Source organism: Phodopus roborovskii, unplaced genomic scaffold (genome assembly GCF_943737965.1).
Source record: "Phodopus roborovskii unplaced genomic scaffold, PHOROB, whole genome shotgun sequence".
NCBI classification, from domain to species: domain Eukaryota; kingdom Metazoa; phylum Chordata; class Mammalia; order Rodentia; family Cricetidae; genus Phodopus; species Phodopus roborovskii.
In genome coordinates, this window is record NW_026125295.1 from 35,726,674 (window position 1) to 35,749,188 (window position 22,515).

The window sequence follows — 22,515 nt, forward strand, 5'->3', positions numbered from 1 at the left end:
TATGTGTATACGTATATGTGTGTGTGTGTATGAATGTATATATAATACATATATTACTTAACTCTTCTCAATGCTGTGATCACCCATAAGTCTCTCAGTTGGCTGGTGAGTAAGGATTCTAACGCTGGTGATAGCGTGAGCTAGAGGACTCTGGGAAGCAGACAAAAAGCTGAAAAAGATACCAAGGCCTTGTAAGGGTAGAGACTCACACTATTTTGGAGTCAGGCAACCCTATGAAGATTTGTAGGGGAGAGAGCATCGGAAAGGAACGAGGGACATTGTGGAACCCTTATAGGCTGGGAACACTTTAGTTTGTTGAACCTCCCATGTCAATTCTTGAGGTAGTGAGTTCCTTAAAGAAGGGACAGAGGGAGGACACAGCTGATTCCCAGTGTCTGTCTACTTTCTCAACCCGTCTCCCTGTCTGATTTGCTGCCATTACACCCTCTTTCCCTGGTGACTCCAGGCACAGAACTTTTTTGGTTCTTTTTCCTCATTCTCTGTACATTTGCTTGTGACCTTAAGCTCTGATGTGATTTTCATGGTCAGTGATCCCTCCCCCTGTCTCCTGCCCTGTAAATTCCTCTGCAAACCCAGAGCCCTGGCAGCTCCACCAAGGGACCTCACACAGGGATGCACCTCACACAGGGATGTAACTCACACAGGATGCACCTCATACAGAGATGTACCTCACACAGGGATGCACCTCACACAGGGATGCACCTCACACAGGGATGCACCTCACACAGGGATGTAACTCACACAGGGATGCACCTCACACAGGGATGCACCTTACATAGAGATGTGCATTACACAGGGATGTAACTCACACAGGGATGCACCTCACACAGGGATGTAACTCACACAGGGATGCACCTCACATAGAGATGCACCTCACACAGGTTGCACCTCATACAGAGATGCACCTCACACAGAGATGCACCTCACACAGGCATGTGCATTACACAGGGATGCACCTCACACAGGGATGCACCTCACACAGGGATGCACCTCACACAGGGATGCACCTTACATAGAGATGTGCATTACACAGGGATGTAACTCACACAGGGATGCACCTCACACAGGGATGTAACTCACACAGGGATGCACCTCACACAGGGATGCACCTCACGCAGGGATGTGCATTACACAGGGATGCACCTCACACAGGGATGCACCTCACACAGAGATGCACCTCACACAGGGATGCACCTCACACAGGGATGTTTGGCATTTCCTGTTCACTTCCTCCCAAACCTGCTCTTCTTGCTGGTGTCATTTGCACTGTCCCGACTCCTCAGCTGTCACCTGGCCATAAATATGGCAGGAATCCCAAGCTTTGCTTCCCCCTTTCCCTCTCACATCTATAACTTTCCCATGACCTTCCTGTTGCCTCCTCTCCCTAGCTGCGCCTGGAGCCTGGGTTTCCATCACCTCCTGAGTTGTAGAGCCATGCCGGAAGCCGTGGCAGCCCTGCAGTCAGAGCTGGGCCCCAGCTGCAGAAGTGTCAGTTGAGAACTTGGGATGGGTCTGGGAAACAGCACATTAAACTGCACTTGCTCCTTTGTCTCTAGTGGAGGTGGGCCTGGCAAGGTTTCCATGCCTCTTGAACGTCCCCCTTCCCCTCCAGTCTGTCCTTCACTGCTACCAGGCAGGGGCTTGTCAGTCAACTGAGGGAGGCCTGGGTCAACTTGTCCAATTCCCTTCTCTGAAACAGGACCGCTCTGCCTACCTGTCTGCCTGGCCTACTTTTGTTCATTGAGTAAAAGTTCAAATGTCTGTCGTTGAACTGTGTCTTGGCCTGTGTCTGCCTGTTGCTCAGCTTGGGCTCTCATTCTGCCGCAGAGCAGTTGAGTTTTCAAGTGTGCCTCTTCCTCCAATAAATAATGAACTTTGACAGGTCATCGACCAAGTGATCTACACCCCCCTCCCCCAAGCCACAATGTGGGTAGAGTTGCCTGGATTAAGTGCTGTGTGATCATAAGTTAGAGATCAAGTTAGAGATAAAAAATATGTAAGTGGTGTGTTCAAGAATGGGTAACACACACCTTTAATTCTAGCACTGGGTAGAGGCAGATGGATCTTGGTGAGTTCAAGGCCATCCTACTCTACATAGGGCGTTCTAGGATAGCCAGGGCTATACAGTGAGACCCTATCCCAATAAACAAACAAACAAACAAACAAATAAATAAATGCCCATTTTAGATGAACAAACCCCTTGTTAACAATACTTTGAAAGTTTTGATAAGATGGCTAAGTAACTATGTATGCCTTTTCAGCATAGGTTAAAATTATGTGGTTACTGTCCATACTGACACTTGTAAGCAGGTCAGTCCAGCTTGCTGTGATCCTGTATGATGTTACAAATGGAAGCCATTATAACCTTTAAGGGTGAGACATGATGACACCTGCCTGTCATTCCAAACCCAAGAAGCTGAGGTAAGAGAACCATGAGTTCCAGGCCAAGCACTAAGGGCACATTGGAAATAAAGGTAGAATATTCATACACTCTTTTGGAGTAACTCATGAGAATGTGGAGGATCCCAGGCCTCAGCTGAGGCTTCACAGAAAATGCCGTGTTCCTGGTAATGGACTGCAGCACAGACCAAAGCATCAGTGTGTGTGTCTAGTCCTCCTGGAGTTTGTTGTTTCATTAAAGCTAGGGAGCCACTAATCTACTTCACCTTCTCCCCTCCCCTTTCTCTCTCTCTCTCTCTCTCCCTCTCACTGTGTGTGTGTATGTATAGTGTGTATAATGTCTGACACACTCAAGGGTGATCATAGCATTGTGATCTATAAGTAATCTATATAAAAGCCCTAGAAGATGCCAAGAACTTGTGAGGGGAGAGGCTCTCTCTCTCTCATACACACACACACACACACACACACACACACACACACACACACACACACCAGTAGTGTCTGTCACGGTGTAGTCAGTGTCAGCACTGTGAATAATACTGACACTAACCATTGAGTTTTATAGATGAAGGAAACGACAGGGATTTGTGCCCTCGAGTCCTGTGCACAGTGACAGGGTCGGCGCTGGAGCTCAGTCACCCACCAGCTGCATTCTGTATGCTTCCTGTCCTTTTCTATTGTCATCTGGCTTCTCAGTTGTGTCTCCGGCTCCCTTAGTGTTTGGCATTGCAGAACCCTCCGCTTCTCTCTTGTGTTGTCCTCTGCTGCTCCTTGATAGTCCTCTCTAAGTGTTTTTAATGAATGAGAGAATGAGATGGTATACCACACTGCACATCAACACAAGGAAACAGGTCAGGAGGCTGAGGCAGGAGAATCACCTGAATTCACATGTTCAAGCACAGGCTAGATGGCAGAATGAGAGCCCCTACCTCTGACTGAGCATAGAAGTATGTTGTCTATTCTTAATTTCTGGCTTATGGATCCCAGTTTTCGTTTTCTCTTTTTTCCTTTTATATGGATCTCTGTGTATAAGCTAATGTGTATATATGTATTCGTGTGTGTGTGTGTGTGTGTGTGTGTGTGTGTGTGTGTGTTTTGTGTGCGTAGATCAATGCTGGATGTCTTTAATTACTTGGCACCTCCTTTTTTGAGAAAGGCTTTCTTTTTTTTTTTTTATGCATATAGAGTATTTTTTATTTAATTTTATATAACAAAGTCCAATTAAATGAAAACAAACATTTATACACAATATTTGGGAATTTGGGCATCGTTCTTTCCAAACTACTTCCTGCTGGTAAGGGGCGATGTCTTGGGGGATTCGAATAAGATTCAGATATCCTAGCTGTAGTCTGTAGGGCTGTTTTGTCCAGCTGTTTGGAATGTAGGATCAGCTTGTACTCTGTTTCAGGCGGTCTGGTGTGATCAAACCACATTAGTCTGGAAGGAATCCACATCTTTTCATTTTCTGTGGAAACAAAAATAGAAATACTTTTCCCCAGTAACTTGTTCTTCAACTTAAATTTTGGAGTCAAAGCGTTTTTTTTTTTTTTTTTTTTTTTTTTTATTATTTTACATGTCGATCCCAGTTCCCTCTCCCTCCCTCCCTCCCTCCCCCCAAGCCCTCCCTCCCTCCTTCCCTCCCTTTTGCCCTCTCTACCCTCTCCCATGCACTCTAAACACCCTCCCCTCCCAACCCCCCACCACAATACAATATGTAGGGGAATGCCATCCAGTTGGGGTCATGTAGATCTGACAGGTCCTGTGAAGTAGGGACTAGGGCTTCTCTCCTATCTCTAGAATAAGGCAGTTATCCCTCCATGGGGGATATGTTTGCAAAGTCCTTTTGTGCACCAGGGATACATCCTGGCTCCACTGTCTGAGGTCTCTTAGACTGCTTAGACCTTCTGGCTGAGACCCATATTCAGGGGGGTCCGAGTCAGACCCCTGTTGGCTTCCCAGCTATCAGTCTAGTGGCCCTTAGCTCCTCCTTGTTCAGGTAAGCTGTCTCTATGTACTTCTACCGCATGGTCTTGTCCTCTCTCCATCTGCTTCTGGGTTCTAGTTTGACTCAGTGTTTATGTATGGGTGTTTGCTCCTGTTTTCAACAGGCATTAGTTGAGGACTCCATGGAGAAGTTAGTTGTTGATCTCACTCTCCGGGAAGGGCATTTATGATAGCCTTTCCACGGAAGCTGAGATTGTTAGTTGGGAGCAGTCTTGTAGTTCCCTCGACCTGAGAAAGGCTTTCTTATGCATTGTGGAGCTCACTGACAGGGCTCACTGACCAGCTGTCCGGCAAGCCCCAGGAGTCCTCCTGTCTGTGCCTTCCCAGCTCTTTGACTATAACATACAGCACCGCTGCCAGCTTTGACATGGATCCTAGGGATCAAATCCAGGCCCTTATACTTGCACGGCAAGGACCTTATTGACGGAGCTGTCCCTTCAGCCTCTGAACTTGGTCTTCTATTTTTTTTTTCTTTTTCACTTGCTGCTCAGAACTTAGTTGGAAGTCAGTAGGAATCCTCTGTGTGGTGAGATAAAAGGTGAGACATACTCCAGGATCTCAGACGTTAAGGTCTCTATAGAAGAATGCCTCTTCTTTCCAAGATCTCAGATACGGTCTCTCTATTGAAGAATGCATTTTTTTCCTTGCCATGCTGACTATCCTTTTAGCGCTTGGCTTCCACCTGACGGGTCAGTATTTGCCCTAGCATTTGTGCAGAACAGACCCCCACGGCAACACCGCTGTGACCTAGAACAAGACTCTTACATTTTTGATCGTGAGCCTCGCCTTTAAGGGCTGAGCCATCTCTCCAGCCCCTAGAATAAGACTCTAGGCTTCAGGAGTTTGTACTAATCACTGAAGACCTAGACTGATTTTTATGGGGGCTTCTGGAAGAGAAAAGCTGTCTGTAGGAGGATAATTATCACTGAAGGGTAACACATCCTCTAAGCCATAACCAAGCATGTATCAAAGTCACATGGCTTGTGACAAACGTCAGCACAGGTCATCATGGTTTAAGTCTCTTCCTTCTTCTGACTGCCTTACGATTTTTTCTGTTTTTCAAATATTTTAAATCTGGTAGTATTTGATTTGATCAGTATAATCATGGTTACCATGAGCCATATAGACCTCCTTAGTGAAGAAGGAAATAAAATGTGTTTGCAGTTTTCCTTGTTTCATGTATGTTTTTCCTTAAAGTAATTATCTTTCCTTCCCCATTTTTTAAAAAATATTTTCTTGTGATAATAGTACAGTCAAATCATTTCCCTCTTCCCTTTCCTCCCTCCAGACTCTCCCATGTACTCCCATTCCTCAGTCTTTCAAATTCATGGTCTCTTTTCCTTTGACTACTGTTGTGGTTGTGGTTGTGGTTGTTGTTGTTGGTGGCGGCAGTGGCGGCGGCGGCAGCAGCGTGTGTGTGTGTGTGTGTGTGTGTGTGTGTGTGTGTGTGTGTGTGTGTGTGTGTTTTCCTTCTGTGTATGTTTTCAGAGCTGACTATTCTGGTATGGTATAACCAATTGGTGTGCTCTTCCCTGGGGAAGACTGTTCTTCTACTCTCAGCATCCCTTAGATGTCTGTAGTTCTTTGTGTAAGGTTCAAGCCTTGTGAGGTTTTGCCCTGTCCATGTTTACATGCCTCTTGGTATCATCCTTTTCTAGCTCACATTTAGATAGCCATGTTGGTGGGACTTCATGTGTATTTTCTGACTTTTCTAGGAGACATAACCTCAGAGCTCTTACGGTTTCCCTTTTCTGCAATGATTCCTGAGCCATAGGTGTGGGATTTGTGTTGTAGATGTCTGCTTTGGGACTAGGCTCTTTAATTTTGTATTTTGACCTGTTGTCACTTTCTATAATGGTCTCTGACTGTTGCAAAGAAAAGTTCCCTTGATGAGAGGTGAGAACTACATGTGTCTGTCTAGACCTTAGAGAAGGAAGTCCCCTTCTTTGTTTTGTTGAGACAAGATGTCTCTTATAATTTGTAGACTGGCCTCCAGCTCAAAATCCTTCTGCCTGAATCTTGTCTTTCTCACCTACTCTGAAACCATAATTGTGGCTCTTCCTGACTTGGAAGATTATTTCATGAACCTTAATGTTTTCTTGTGTTGTATTTCCAATTGACAGTCTATAGAAATAGATTAATGTGCATTTAAGCATATGTATTGATGTGTGTGCATATGTAGGTATACCGAAAGAGAGATTTTCTCTACCTCTGAGACACACCCCCAGCCTGATTAGTATATTTTAAAACAACATTCTAGTATTTAGTATCTAATCCAGAACCATTTTACGTATATAGTTTTAGTAAACAAGTTAGTTTACATAGAAGTTACTGTAATTAACATTGCATTAGGTTCATTTAGGCTGGGATCTAGGAACTGGCCAAAAGACTTTTTCTTTATTTCTTTTGAAATAAACTATGCTGAAAATAGAATGTTAAATGTGTTTTGTATTGCAAGGCATAAAGTAGACATTTGATTATGAATGAATGAAATACTGCTTAACTCTAGAAATATAGTTAGTTTAATCTTAATATACTTTACATATGAATAGATTTTTTCTTAATCTGTTACTTCATTATTGTTTCTTATTTTACCAACGTCCTCACTTTGAAAATATTAAATTATAAAATTGATTGTTGGTTGCATATTTAAATATTATGGGCAATCAATTTACATAAATGAAATCACGTGTTCCTTTATGGATATTTGCAAATATGTAGATTAAGGGAAGGGAAGCATAGAAATACATTTTTCATAGGTAGTAAAATCGATACACATGGTCAATGAAAAAGTAGCAAACATATGTTGAATATGGCTCCCATTTATGCTAAATTTGAATTGTAAAGAGATTACCCTAATTCCACAAGTGTGATTGCTTGGCAACTTTTGTTTCCTATCCCATCTCTTGGCTTCCATTGCCTGGCACCTCATCAGTCTGATTCATGCTTGCTTTAGGAGTAGACATAGAGAACAGTGCCATAGTGCATGATACATTTTACATGCCTAGCGCAGAAACTGAATATGTCCTCAAATCAGTTATTTTAAAGGTATGAAGTCTTCACTTTCATTTTAAGCATATCGCCTATATTTTTAGTTCATTTCTTCTGTTTCTTTGATCCTTTATAAAACATATTTTGTAACCTATGTAAATAAGTGATTTTCCACTGATACATGTAGGAGTTGGTAGTGTCTGTATTTGTTTTATATACCACATATTTTTATAGGGACAGAGATCTGTGCTTACTCCAATTAAGAAACTAGGACGAACATTTTGTTTTGTAAAATGTGTATTGCTCAGTAAATTCCAGGTTGTTTCCATTCTCTCCGTAGATAAACGTGTAGAAAACTGGCCGCTGATGCAGTCTCCATGGCCAACGCTAAGTATAAGCACACTGTATCTCCTGTTCGTGTGGCTGGGTCCAAAGTGGATGAAAGACCGGGAGCCATTTCAAATGCGCTTAGTGCTCATAATCTATAATTTTGGCATGGTTTTGCTTAACCTTTTCATCTTCAGAGAGGTAGGTTTATTAACGTCACTCTAATAGTTCCCTAGGATTGTTGGGAATGATGTAAAAATGAGACACTTGAAACTGCCATTGCAGCCTCGCACCTCGGAGTGGCTGATAGCTACTGGAAGAGTCCTTTTTTGAGCTTAAAGTTTCTAGGTAACAGAAGTAGGAAATGGAGTGTGGGGTGGCTGTTTAGATGAGACTTTGAAGCACAGAATGGACTCTCAGCATACCTTAGTTTTGACATTGGGAGTTACCCAGCTACTCCTAGCTCTGTCTTTCTCATGTCTCAAATGGGGAGACACCTGCCAAGTAAGGAAGGCTATCGTTAGAGGCGAGGGAGGTGAGTTTTCAGGGTGTCTGGCACATATTTAGTACCTGGTGAGCCATAGGAGCTACCCGGAGCCCTTCTTCATCAGTTTCAGGCCTGACACCCGATCCAAATACTTGGAAGTACCAGTTTTACGCTGTCCAATCTTATGTAACTTACTGTGTTTGTTATGTGTTGGAGCTGAAAGGATTTGGCTGTCATGAAGGTGTGGCTGCTAATCATCACCATTTTCTGGACATCAGCAAATTCTTCAGGGTATTTTGAAAGAAAATCCTGCAGGCTGGATTGGCACATTTCAAGTTGCTAAAGTCTGAGGAGTTTGTTCCTACGAGACTTCTTAAAATTCTGTGTGAGCTGATACCAAACAACAGGCATTAAGAAAATTAAGCTTTCTTTAGACAAGCCTCCAACAACAACTAAGCTGATAGGATCTCAGCCTCACACACACTTTCATTTGCTTTCTTTGGATACCTTCACTTAGTTTGCTGGGCACACACCACTTTGGATCAAGGTGTAAATCAGTTAAGGCGGGACAGGTCTTGCCTCAGTATCTAGAGAATTATCTTACACTTCAAGGTAACAATCCAGACAAAGTCAGGTTAGGGACCTGAAGGCAGGAACTAAGGCAGAAGCCACAGAAGAGCACTGCTCACTGGCTTGCTTGGCCTGCTTTCTTATAGCACCCAAGACCAACAAACAGCCCCGGGCCAGCACCACTGACAGGGAGCTTGGCCCTCCCGGGTCAACTGTCAATCAAGAAAGTGCTCTGCACACTTGCCCACAGGGCAGTCTGGTGGGGACATTTTCTGAACTAAGGTTCCCTTTTCCAAAATGACTCTAACTTGTGTGAAGTTGACATAAAACTAGACAGCATAGTGGCTGTAAAAGTTTCTCTTTGATTGAGTTGACATTGTATAGAATCAGCATTTATACTGCTGTAGGAATATTAAATGTATTTTTCTTATTTTTTATAGAAATAGTGCACCGTGCTAGATATGTAAGGTCTTGCCTAAGCAAGTTTAATGATAGGAACTAGTAAACTATTCTTTAAATAGCGAATGAATATTATGTGTTTGATGGAGTTGATGTCTTGTGAGAAAGAATATGCTTGTTTTTAAATTTGGTCTGTATTAAAATTATAGTAAAAGGTGCCACACAGAGAATTTTAGAACTTCTAATATATTACATGTCCATTCAAGGACTGGGGATGTAGTTCCATTGGTACATTTGTCCAGCATATGTGAGTCCTGAGTTTGATGCCCCACACCACAAAACAATGACAAAATACCTTCAAATGTTTAATGCAGTTGCAGTGTTTTTAAAGAAAATAACTGCTTTCAAAATACTTTGAAAGATTGTGAGTTGGATTTACTGTTTTCGATGCTGTGTCTACCAAACCTTCACTCCAAATGTTACTCCTTTCTTCCCAGCTATTCATGGGATCATACAACGCAGGATACAGCTATATTTGTCAGACAGTGGATTATTCTAATAATGTTAATGAAGTCAGGGTAAGTATGTCACAAAATACTACAAGCAGTTGTTGAATTGATAATATATAGTACTTTTAAAGTAGTTTGTTCTGTATTTGATGTAGAAAGTATTTTCAATTTTTGCCAGGCATGGTAGTGCACACCTCTAATTCTAGCACCAGAGAAGGTAGATCTCTGTGAGTTCAAGGATAACCCAGTTCAATAACAAATTTCAGGCCATTCAGAGCTATATAGTGAACTCTATTTCCAATTTTGTTTTTAAAGTTTTGTGTCAGAAATAGAAACTGGGAAAGAAGGCTTAACTTATTTGAGGAAAATATTTTAATCATATAATATTTAGGAAGAAACAGAATAAACTATATGGATATGAAGTTTGTCTTTATTAAATTTATAAAAAAAACCCATTACTAATATAATGCTACATTTTCTTTTTACAGTTACCTACATTAGTAAAGTTATCATTTAAGTGGAAGAGGGAACAACTTATTAAATATTTAATGAACTCTTGTATCCATGATCACTATAAAATTATATTCAAACGTAGTTTACATACAAATGCATGTTTTGTATGTTCCACATATCTGCTTTATATATACATGCAATAATATTACATATGTATAATAACATTCATTGAGAACATTTTCTTTTTGGCATGAATTTTAGGAAGTAGATGTATAGACACTCACCAAGAACCATAACTAAATTGTTCTAATGTAGTTAGTACTTTGTGTCCCTGTAATTTCCCTACTAAAAGGCATATAGACAGATGAAAATTCACACCTTTGCTTATCATGTTGGTTTCATTCACTCAGTACACGCATGTTGAGTCTGCATTCTTTCCATGTAGTGGCAGGGCTTTGACCACAGAAGCAAAAAGATAGGTTAAGTCTCTCCCTGAAAAATGCTCCTATTCTCTGCTAAGGGCCGGGAGGCAGGTTATCAGCATGTCAGGAAACAGTTAAGAAAATAAAACCCGGGGCGTGGCTGGGAGAATGAGGGAGGTTGCTTCATTCAGATTCACAGGATAAGAGACAGATTTTCTTCTGATTGCTATATTGCCAAAGAATCTGCCAAGTTGGGAGCTGGCTTCTTGTTAAAGGTGGGAAAAGGAGAAGCGGCCGACTTCCCTTCTTTCAGGAGGATGCTTAGAAAGTCCCTTGGACAGGCAGTGTGTTCATAATATAGGGAAAAGCTGCCAAATTTCCATCCTGCTAGTTGTGAATCCACTCTGCTGACACTCTCAGACTTCAACCACTTCAGTGAGTGGATATCCCACACAGTCAAACTCAGCAGCACTCTTTCAGACAAACAAACAAACAAACAAAGACAAACAAAACAAAAAATGAGCTATTGTGAAAACCTATCTAGGACAAAAAAAAAAATCTGATAATTGAACAGATTGCATTTGAAGTCTCATTCTGCCTACCTTTCAGGTCTAAGAGTGAACATGGTATCATGAACACTACTCAGACTCTTTCTTGTAAGCCTTGCATGCAGCATGTGTCAAACCTCATTTTGAGGTATCCCATTCAAAGATAACCAGTTGCAGCTCACCGTCTAATATGGTTACATGTGAACTGGGGGAGCTTTAGAGGTCCACGGGGAGGAAACAGGTAGTTACTTTGTCTTACAGCAACTTAAGTAGGGACTTTATAGTGTGGATAAACTAAACCATGTCAAGCAGATTTTCAGCTAATGTCATGGTTTGTAACAGTACTGCTTAGATTGAGTAAAGGCTTTTAAGCCTATTAAACATGATGTTTTCTTTTGTTTCTGGTCTTTCTCTTCTCTTCTTCCTCCATGTTGTAAAATTGTAATGTTAGAGAATGCTTATTCTAAGTGATGCATGATTCTAGAATTAAGAACTTTAAATTGCCTTGAAGCCCTGGTTATGATCCCAGCACTTAAAAGAAAGAATTTTGTTTTTCAAAAGAAAAATCCTAAACCACACAAACAAACGAAAACTCATTATAAGCATTTGATTCAGGTATACATTGAGGAAGGCATCTTAGCCCTCTGTCACAGTAAGATTTATAAATACACTTCAGTTGTAAACTGACTTTAAAGTTTTTTTTTTTACATATATTTATGTGGGATATGGGATTTAGAAAATGTTTATTATAGGAAGCTTACATTTTGTTCATTGTTACAATTAGACCCTTGTAGAATGATTGAAAACATATATAGAGGTCACCTCTTGCTGGATCCTTAATCCCCCAGCATGCCACATAATCTTGTTGTACCATCTGGTGTCTTAATTAGAGCCTGAGAAAAGACTTACCTTTGTAAACAGGATTATATTTGTGACCTAGGAAATAGTTGTTGTTTTTTAATTGCTCATTTAAAGGATTTTACTAATACAGGCTACAGTGATTGGAAACCCTGCATAGTTAAGGGGAATGGAGAGAGAGATGGTAATACACTAGCTGCTACATAAACATAGGCTCTGTAGGAAACCCTGAACTATACACAGGTATGTTGGTTTCTCTACAAGATGCAAACCATAGTAGTGTGGCTATGGCTAGGTCGTCTCAGCAGGTAGCCACTGCTTGGCTCTAAGTAGAGAAAGCTTTGGATTTGTCTTCTGGTGGGTATGTGGTTAGGTATCAACATACTTGGTGACAGCATGATTGCACACCTTGTACATTTTGTGTGTGCACCGTTTTGCATTTACTAATACCTGGTAGAAAGCCGCACAATAGGAGGATTTTGTTTGACACTGTTCCCTTTCTTCCCTTTTACAGATAGCTGCTGCCTTGTGGTGGTACTTTGTATCGAAAGGAGTTGAATATTTGGATACAGTGTTTTTTATCCTGAGAAAGAAAAACAACCAGGTGTCTTTCCTTCATGTATACCATCACTGCACAATGTTCACACTGTGGTGGATTGGAATCAAGTGGGTGGCAGGGGGCCAAGGTGAGGATCCCACCTGCCTGTATGAGGTCCCCAAGGAGGGAAAGTCAGTTTATCTAGTGGGTCATTTAACTTGCTTTCATGGGTAATCATCTCCATGTTCATCTCACTTCTTAAAAACTTCACCTCTTTATCTGTGAAGAATTGAGCACCTAAAGACTTGCCCCCAAGATGAGCATAAACCACTAAGCAGGAATGCCAGAAAACTATTACCTTGCATGGGGAGTGGTAGTTCTGATCTGACGGAAACTTGACACACAGTGCCTCATTTTCAGTCCAAGCCCTCAGTTTACAGACCTCGAATAACCTCACTGCTTCTCATTTAAGTGAACTTTTACATAGCCCACTAATGCTACAGAGGAGAGAAGTCACACATGGGTGGAGATTGACCTCTAGTTTAATCTTTCAGATGGCTGTAGACTAAGGGTGATACACAGGGTGGGCTGGGAAGAGCCCTTTCCTCCGGGCACAAGGTGCCGTTATGTCACTATTTGCAATCTGGGCATTTCACACTTCAGAATTTCTAGTAAATTTAAAGTGAAACTCTGAGTTTCAAGGATATTTAGTAAATGTCAGTTGGTCCCACAGCTCACATCTTGGCAAAAGGCATTATACTTAGTATTCTAAAGAGAAAGAATTCTGTTATATTTTACTGAGTAAGGATATGGCTAGATCTGTATAACTAAACAGATTCATCATTCAATGTATGTAATGCTGTCATGTTTAACAACACTATGTAGAGACCTAAGAAATGAGTGTTACTTTGCCACGGGTGTGCACATTGGTGTCTCTAGAGACTATAATGTAACGTATTACAAGTCTCCATAAACACTTAGAGGCACCATAGCCTCTCTCCAAGGAATTGCTGTTAGGTAGGATTAAAATAGAGGAAAGTAGGAGGCGGCAGCATCATTTTACATTGTTTGCTGAATGTAGCTCACTGAGGTACCCCATTTGAAAATTTACTGCTTCAAAAAATGCATTGCACTTCAGCAATACAAATTTTAATTTATTTCTTTTAAAAAGAAGCCCTCAAAGCTAAATTATAAAAAAAACAAACAAACCACAAAACTAAAAAAACAAAACAAAACGAAACAAAAAACCCCATCAAGCTTAATTTGAGAAGTTTCCTGCTCAGTATTGCTTAACTTAGATTTGAGACTAAAATAGAAAGTAATGTAGATTCGTTTACTTTTTAATCTCAGAGCCATTCATTGCCCGGTAACACTGTTCTTGCAATTGCCTCTTATTTCTCAACAGCATTTTTTGGGGCCCAGATGAATTCTTTCATCCATGTGATCATGTACTCCTATTATGGACTGACTGCATTCGGCCCCTGGATCCAGAAATATCTTTGGTGGAAGCGATACCTTACCATGCTGCAGCTGGTGAGTTGAATGTTTTGAAAAGTTAGTTCTGGTTGTTGCCAAGATCAAAATACTTAAACTACTTGAAGTTTATTATTTGTCCAGTGCTAAGTTGTTTTAGATTGTTTTCCTTCACAAAATCTACTTTATAAGCAAGGTGCAGTGTCAAGGCTGGCTTGGTTCTACTTAATAACTCATGGGTGGATTGGCCATAGCCACTTACTTTATAATACCCTTAAGATTGGACTTCAGAACCCGTTCCTCTGTGAGAAGGTCTGTAAAACTACTTGTGGAAAGGATGGTTAAAATGTAAATATGCCACAAAGTACATAAATTTATGGGTGACTAGAAAATACTTTCCATGAGTTGACTATTTTTTCCCCAAACCTACTATTTCATTTGTTCTTGCTTAAGTTTCCAGTTTCTCCATTTACTGGTTGTTGTTAACAGACCCTGTGCCTATGCACATAGCAGAGAAAGCACAAAGTCAAGGAATAGTATGGGTTGGGGAAGAGTTTGAACATAGGATAGAGAACTCTTTCTAGTTCTGTAAAACTGTGCTTGAAGAGCAGAGCCAAGGATTTGAACTCCTAGTGTTACAGGCAGATGGTTCCCAGCAGCTCTTCCTTGCAGGGCTTCTCATTGTATCCCATCAAAGCACTGTTGAGAACTTGGGTGTGGCCTTGTAATCAAACTGAAAATGCAAATCCAAGCTGGTAGCTAATCTCCAGGCTTCAGAGTGTATTCTAATATGCTTTAATCATAGTGTACACACAATTTTTATCAGTGGGATCGCATTTAGAAATATCCATCTCTGCCTTGAGTTGCTACATAGCTGCCTGACCAAACAGGAACCACAACCTTTGGGGAATGCTGGGTGTTAAGGATTCATTAGGAAAGAAATGCTCCAAGAAATTTCCAGAATTTGTGGAAGCTTGATACAGTTTGTAGAACTCATTGTTCTCAGTAAGAGTTAAGTGGTCCCAAGATAATGAAAAGGTAACCCAAATCATACAAATTGTTTAGTCTCTTTTGTTGGGGTTTGCCTGGGCTCTCTTCCAGCCACATCACACTCAATCACACCCTATACACACCCTATTTCAGTGGTACAGGTTCTAAGAGCCATTGTGAAATCAAAAGTTCTAAAAATTTGGATTTTTGCCATGGGAATTGTTAAATTTAATATAAATAGATGATGTGTATGGAACAAATTACCTTAATATTTAATGAAAGAAATATAAGGGTAATGCTATCTTTCTCAAAGAAACCGTAGTTGCACATTACAGATGGGATGCTGAACTTCAATTTCTGGGTCAGACTTGTTCCAAACTCTTAAATCATATGGATCTTACAACAAGGTACAACCCTTGCTAATGCTATAGCACCTGTAGCTCTGTGCCCCAGCCCATTCAGTGACTAGTGTGCCAGAATTTATCATTTGAGCATGTCTACCTTTTGAATTTCTCTCTTGATGATTCATAAAACTGAAGGTGAATCTTTTTATGCTTACTGATTTTAATTGGAATGTAAGTTTTTAAAGAGTGGTGTTCATTCTGATAAGAACTTTCTGGGTCCTTAGCTGCCAGAGAGAGGCCGTGAGCCAGCCAGATGAGTTCAAGTTCATCTTTAAGGTGAATGTGCTTCATGTGACATGGGAGTATTTAGAAGGAAGCTGAGCCAATTAAAGTGGTGTACATGTATGACAATGTTAAAGAACCCCATTTTGTGTGTGTGTGCCCGTGTGTGTGTGTGTGTGTGTGTGCACGCGTGTGTATGTGTGTGCACACGCGCGCTCTTGCCTAAAAATTTAATTAAAAAACAGTGAATGTATTGACTTGCCGATAGCTTAGTAGTAGAAAAAAGAACTCTAAGCTGTAGGAATTTAAAAAAGAGCCTTCAAATACTTTCCCTTTATGCTTGTCAGCCATTGCTTCCCTCTCCTCTGATGCCCTTCAGCAAGTATTCAGATGTCCACATTCAGTGCCAAGGACTCAGAAATGGTCATTGAGTAAGGCGGAGCCCTGCCTCCTGGAGCTACAGTCTAATGAAGAGTTAGACAGTAGACAGTCAACAGACACAGGGGCAGCTACACATGGCTATCACGTGACTTTTAAAAACAAGACACAAAAGTGCTGTGATGGGTGGAAGGTCCATGGAAACCACTAGACTGCTCTTGTTAAGCAGGTGGTGTTGGAACTGTAATCTTAGGGAGAGAGGCCGAGACTGATAACCTTTCAAACAGTGCGTAAGGCCCTGTGTGGGAGACTGTGACGCCGGCACTGGACGCTGTTTACTTCCGTGATTAAATGTTCCCTGCACTGCTGCTTTTGTTTTTCAGGTTCAGTTTCACGTCACCATTGGGCACACAGCACTGTCTCTCTACACTGACTGCCCCTTCCCCAAGTGGATGCACTGGGCACTAATCGCCTATGCAATCAGCTTCATATTCCTCTTTCTCAACTTCTACACCCGGACGTACAATGAACCCAAGCAGTCAAAACCTGGAAAGGCAGCCGTGAATGGTATTTCAGCAAATGGCGTGAGCAAGTCAGAAAAGCAGCTAGTGTTAGAAAATGGGAAACCCCAGAAAAATGGAAAGCCAAAAGGGGAGTAGACTGACCTGGGCCTTACCTGGTTGACAGTGAGGAAACTCCTGTGTCATATAAAATTTCAGGGGCAACAGAAGCAGAGGGCCTGGTGTGGGGAGAGAGGCAGATGTGCTCCGTGCACCTTCAGATTGAGCAGACCTTTCCAAATGCTACCCAGATGTTTTATTTATGAAGTTTTTTATTTTAAACACCTTTTTTTTTTTATATTAGCCTCGAAGTTGTCCAGACCAAAGCAATCCCAATGTGACATTGGAGCCCCTCCTCCTGTTCACACCCACCTGCTCAGTGGGTGACAATGTCACCCATCTTACATTCACCCCTTCTTCAGTCTGAATTTTAGATGATCATAGAAACACAGTTTTATGGAAAAAAAAAAAGTTTTTTTTTTTTTTTTTTTTTTCTCTAAATTACCAGTTCCCCACTGGTTGCAGATCTGGTGTTTTCTTGTCCAGAGATAGAGTTGTGGATACATTTGAATTTGGATTCATTTGTTGACCCTTGTGGTCAAATCTCTCCACCTCTAGTCGGAATAGTCCCTTTTGGCTGTAATTAAATTTGAAAACTCTGCTAATCTCTGTAGAATCTTAGAGGCTTGATGATGATGATGGTGTTGGTGAAAATAAGAAAGAAAACCAGTAAAATCTTGTCTTGTGACCCAAAGGCCACCGTGACATAACGGCGCAAATCACTGTGGGAAACAATTTTTTTTTATTTTGTTTTTGTGATGAGGAAGGTAGCCTTTGAATACTCGTATTGTTAGCAGAAATGTATTATGAGGATTAAAATTATTGAATGATTGAAACATGAAACAACTCATGTCTTTGTTAGTAACATCTAAGGTAGTCACATTTATACACAGTTAGAACTCTAAGGGCATATTGATTATATCAGGCTTTCCTTGTTTTGATTTGTGGCTGTTGCTGATTTTTTCATATGTGGACATACACCTACCTCTTCTGTTGGAAAGAACATTTAACTAAAATAAAATGAAATAAATTTTACTTAAAACAAATCAAGGAGTCCTCTAATGTAAAATTTAATTTTAACTTTTAGACTTCCTTTTTTGTTTATTTTATTTACAAATAGCACATACCAAACATTTCTGTGATGTCATCCATCTCTTTCGATGTGTCTCATTTTGTGTGATGCTCATTTCCCCTATGACAACATTGCAAAACCTTCTTTATTAACTAGAAATGAAGTATCAACGCATTTTGGTGCAATACCTTGACTCCTTGGTGCTAATGATCAATAAATTCAGTGCTTGCTGGTACAAGGTGTTACCTGTAATTGCAAGATGAGAAAATGTGAGCCTGAGTCTGAGTCAGGTCTCTCAAGTCAAATTCGGTGTTTACAAAAGACGTATTTCATGTACTACAAATGAACAACTGGGAAAAAGATGTATCTCATGTAATAGGAACAAACAACTGTAAAAAAGTCAAGACGTATTTCATGTAATAGGAATAAACAACCAACAGCTGCAGAAGTGATGCTGTTCCACATTGTTTTAAAAACAGATTATTTTGTTATGGGATGTCACAGAGGGATCATGTGGAAAGAGAAAATATGACAAAAATAGCATGAATATTTCTAAACCTTCCAACTTGTTGAAACTGCATGTGTAGGAGGATGTCTGCTGTTTGTACAGACTTTCCAAATGTTTTGTAAACTATATTTATTGTGCATTGAGATTCCATTTTCCCTGAAGGCATGCAGTCATGAACATTGCAGAAAATTAGCAGCACATACAGTAATAGTGCGGTCTAAGAGACTCAACACTTTGTCTTTCGCCAGTGTGTAATGACTAGAGATGTGTAAATCTTTGTGAACATTCTGTACTGGCTTCCCAGACCCCCTTCATTCCCTGCTATCCGATTTCAGCACAATAAATATACTACTGCCGTGGGAAAAGTGATTCTTTTTGTTAATCAGTTTGTTTCTGTTCTAATTTATTTTCTGTTGACAACTTCTTACAAGCAATGGAACTAGATCTTGGGCCTCTGAGTTTTTGATTCAAAGTTTATTATTTTTGTATGTATTTATTTGTTTATTTTTGAGACAGGGTGCTGTTATGTAGCTCAGGTTGACCATGAACTCACTCTCCACTGGCCTCTGCCTCCAGAGTCCTGGGATTACAGGAGTACAGAAGAACTAAAAACTCATTTTTATGTTTTTTTTATTATTATTAAAAATTAGCTCTATTTGCTTTCAGACATGAAACATATTCTAAATAATCCAGAGGAGGCTCTTAGAATCTCATGTTTAAATCACGAAGTCCTTCCTATAAGTTTATGGAAGATGACTTTAAATGCCAAAATGACAGGGTTTCTTAATAGCTTTGATAACTTCTGAATCATCACAGGATAGTCATATGCCTTGCTGCTGACACCCAGTGAACAAGGGTCCCACCTCCTTTGTACTCAAATGTCTTTCTTGAAAATACCTTCCTAAGTAGAAAATAGAGAATTGTTAAATGTTTGCACACCCTCATATTTGACTATAAACACCTGAAACAGCCAGCTTTCCAGTATAGTAAATGACTGTAGTCTCCCTCCCCCGCCACTCCGGCACTGGTATCGGTGTCCGGACAGACGCTTCAGCATTACTAATTCATCCATTCTTCCATTCCGCACTCCAGGCATCTGAACATTCAAGATGTTCATGTCTTGAAACATGAACTGTTCCAGTGAACTGTCACGGCTCTTGCTAGTGGATTCTGTTGTTTGTGACTGAGGGCTGTTGCTTAGGGAGGGACAGGAGCCACAGTGTCCTCAGAGGGCGTCCTAAAAGCCCGGGGCAGGTAGATATTCATGAGAGACTTTTAGGGCTTTCAGTGATTTTCCTGTTCAATCCCCCAAACGAAGAGCAGGAAGAAAGAAAGGAGACATTATGACCGAGTCATACAGCTGTCCCTTGGTGGCACTTTGGCAACGTTGCTTATTTGTGCCCCTGGGTTCGCTAGTGTGAGAAAAAAATTATAGTTAGCAGAGCCGTTGGCTTGCTCCTGTGGGCTTCGGCAGGCTGCAGGCTGCTTGCCAGGCTGGTGTCTGTCTGCTCTAGGTTCTCCCATTACTGAGGTGACTGTGTTAATGAGGTCTACACAGGAGAGATGATGCTAATGGTGACAGGCAGAGATGGCCATCACTTGTGAGAGTGCATTTCTGTCTGACAGCATAAAGGGATTTTCCTAACAACTGCACCTGAATTTAATGTTCTGGAGCTTAGCTCCAGAGTTGTTGCTTTTGCTTTGTTTCCAGTTTCTTACACGTCTCTTGGACATATCTAAGCTTTAGGCTTTTAAAAATAAAAGATGAGGTGGACAGCTGTAAAAAAGAAACTCTTAATTTGTAGATTTGTTCTATATATGCAATGTAAGTACTCCGTGTATGAGGAAAACAAAACAAAGAAACCAAAACACCTGGAAGTAGAAATGATTTTCTACTGACTGATACCTCACCAATTTGAGCACTATATGTCGCCTACTGGGGCAGAATATTCCCCCTCTCCATCTCATCAGAGTGAATAGTCCCCCCTCTCCATCTCATCAGAGTGAATAGTCCCCCCCCCATCCCATCAGAGTGAATATTCCCCCCCTCTCCATCTCATCAGAGTGGGCCACCTCTCACACTGAGCCATTCTCTCAGCTCTTTCCTCCTTAAAGTTTCACCTCAATCATCTGAATTCTCCCCTGCTCCCTCCGCTTCCTGTTCAACCATCCTTCCTTCCATTCTGTTTTAGACACAAGTTCTTTGTTCCTCTTCTCTGTTTAGAATTCCTTTCTTTGTGTTTGCCAGGGGCTGAAGGAAAGCACTAGTTAAAATTCTTTTGTCACCTGTGATACATTAGATTTAACCGAGTCTCTCCTCCCTGTGAAGAAAGGATTCTACAAACCAGTCTTTCAAGAATAATGATTACCTAGTTATTTGGAAATGAGGGAGTGGTTAGATGTCATCATCTTGCATGATATGGAAGCATTATGCTAACAAGTTGTGCCCCGCCTTGTGGTTTACGTTCTAATGTCCTTAATCTGGGCATCCTGGACAACACATTCCACAGGCACATTATATAGTTAAGAGCACTAGCTCTTCATAAATAGTTCCATTCATAGATATTTAATATATATTTTTTGTCCCTCAGTGATGAATATCAAACTGAGGCCTTATGCATACCAGGCAATATTTCTACCCCTGAGCTACATCCCTAGATTTCATGTTTTTCTAATTTCAGTTCTAATTAGGAAAATTTTAAAGATGTTTTGTGATCACCAAAGAGAAAATAACCTCTCTTCAAGTTTGTGTTTAAAAAAAAAAAAAAAAAAGCTGTGGTTTTGCTTGAAGAATTATGGCCAGCCCTTATAAAAGTGAAACCTAATGTTTTTCTGAACTAAGAAAATATCCTGGCGACGAGGCAAAAGAGCATCCAAATAAGTTTGCAGAACAGATATCTTACAGTTGAGATTTGGAGCTTTCATCCCAGAGGCCTACCCTAAAGATTAGTTATTCCATAATTCTAGTTCCATCTTTGATAGTGTGTTAGACATTGACTGGCACAATGAATCCATTCCGCTTGAGGTGCTCTTCCTGCTTTCCTGTGGCATTGCAGAGAATGAAAAACTAAATTTCCATTTCTTCCATTCCTTTGTGAACTGTGTTTCTCTGACAACTTTTGTCACCGCAAGGCAATTGACTGAAACTTTAAGAAGGCAGAAGCACTTTCTTGTGCTAGCATGTATGCTCTGCTGTCTACATCAGTGCTGTGGATGCAGACAGTTCTAGTAACATCAGTCATGCAGGTGCAGTCATACACATTTGAAGTCAAAGTTAAAGGAGGTTTTCTGACCTTCATATTTCCAAGTTACTAATTTTAAGAGCATTTAATCCCCCCCCCTCTCTCTCTCTGTGTGTGTGTGTGTGTGTGTGTGTTTGAGATACCTTGAATGGTATCTTTTCCATTGGACCTTATATATAACTCAGCATGTATACAGCACTAAACATGATCAAGAAATGACTCTAAAACTATGTGGAGTTAGTTGTTATAGGGAGTAGTAACTTGATGTTCAGTGGGAAATGCAATAGTATTTCCATGAGACATGTAGCTAAGTTTTGACCCATGGTCATCTAGAATGGGATTGTAATTAAAGGCAAACATTTGACAGACCAAATGTTTGCTGTATTGTACCGTTATGATGCAAATGAGGGACATGAAGATTCGTGACAAGGCTGCCCCTGCTTGCACCACAGATCACAGAGTTAGCTCACATCTAAAATTCTTGGTCCAGAGTAGGACAAGGAGCATCTTGTTGCAAAAGGCTTCCTGGTGCTTCATACTTACAAACCCAAAACGCCTCCAAACAAGATCCAAAGTTTATTCCTGTGGGTTGAAGAGCCAAAACTTAAGTCCACAACCTCAACAGTTTTCTGTGCGAATGTTGTGACTTTGGTTGTGAAATGACAGGGATATAAAGAACTGCATTGCATTTGTGTAGATTTGGCTGCACATGAGAACCTGAATCTCTCAATCCCTTTGACCTAGGCCTGACCAATTAAAGCAAGGCTTCTTCCTTTATCAGGTGACATAGGCCTTTGTTACATGAAATCTTATGAGTTTAACCAAGGTAGCTACCCTTCCCATGATACTTTCCACTCGGCTGTGCCATTGCATCTAGGAGAATTGTATGGTGAGCAATGGTAGGACTTGGCTGATTTTTATCTGTAGTAACACATAGGAATAGATTCTCAGGACACTAACCAAGGCAGGATGACACATACATGGAATGAATTGAAATTGTTGATAGTTGTATAATGTACAAGGAATTCTTGAGTTGAGGCTAGAACTCCCCAGTGAGGAGTGGCTTTATGGTTTGT

The 22,515-nt window shown here is 40.8% G+C and overlaps 1 protein-coding gene across 2 annotated transcripts in view; it reads left to right on the plus strand.

Annotated features, from left to right (window-relative positions):
• Positions 1 to 18,566, plus strand: part of Elovl4 (ELOVL fatty acid elongase 4) — a 31,659-nt gene extending 13,093 nt beyond the window's left edge. For both annotated transcript variants that reach the window (XM_051207881.1, XM_051207876.1), the window contains exons 2-6: positions 7,760 to 7,947; positions 9,700 to 9,780; positions 12,507 to 12,678; positions 13,936 to 14,063; positions 16,381 to 18,566. In XM_051207881.1, coding sequence (XP_051063838.1) covers positions 7,760 to 7,947; positions 9,700 to 9,780; positions 12,507 to 12,678; positions 13,936 to 14,063; positions 16,381 to 16,656 — 845 coding nt within the window. In that variant the 3' untranslated portion in view covers positions 16,657 to 18,566. The remainder of the gene's footprint in view (positions 1 to 7,759; positions 7,948 to 9,699; positions 9,781 to 12,506; positions 12,679 to 13,935; positions 14,064 to 16,380) is intronic.
• Positions 18,567 to 22,515: the final 3,949 nt, after the last annotated feature.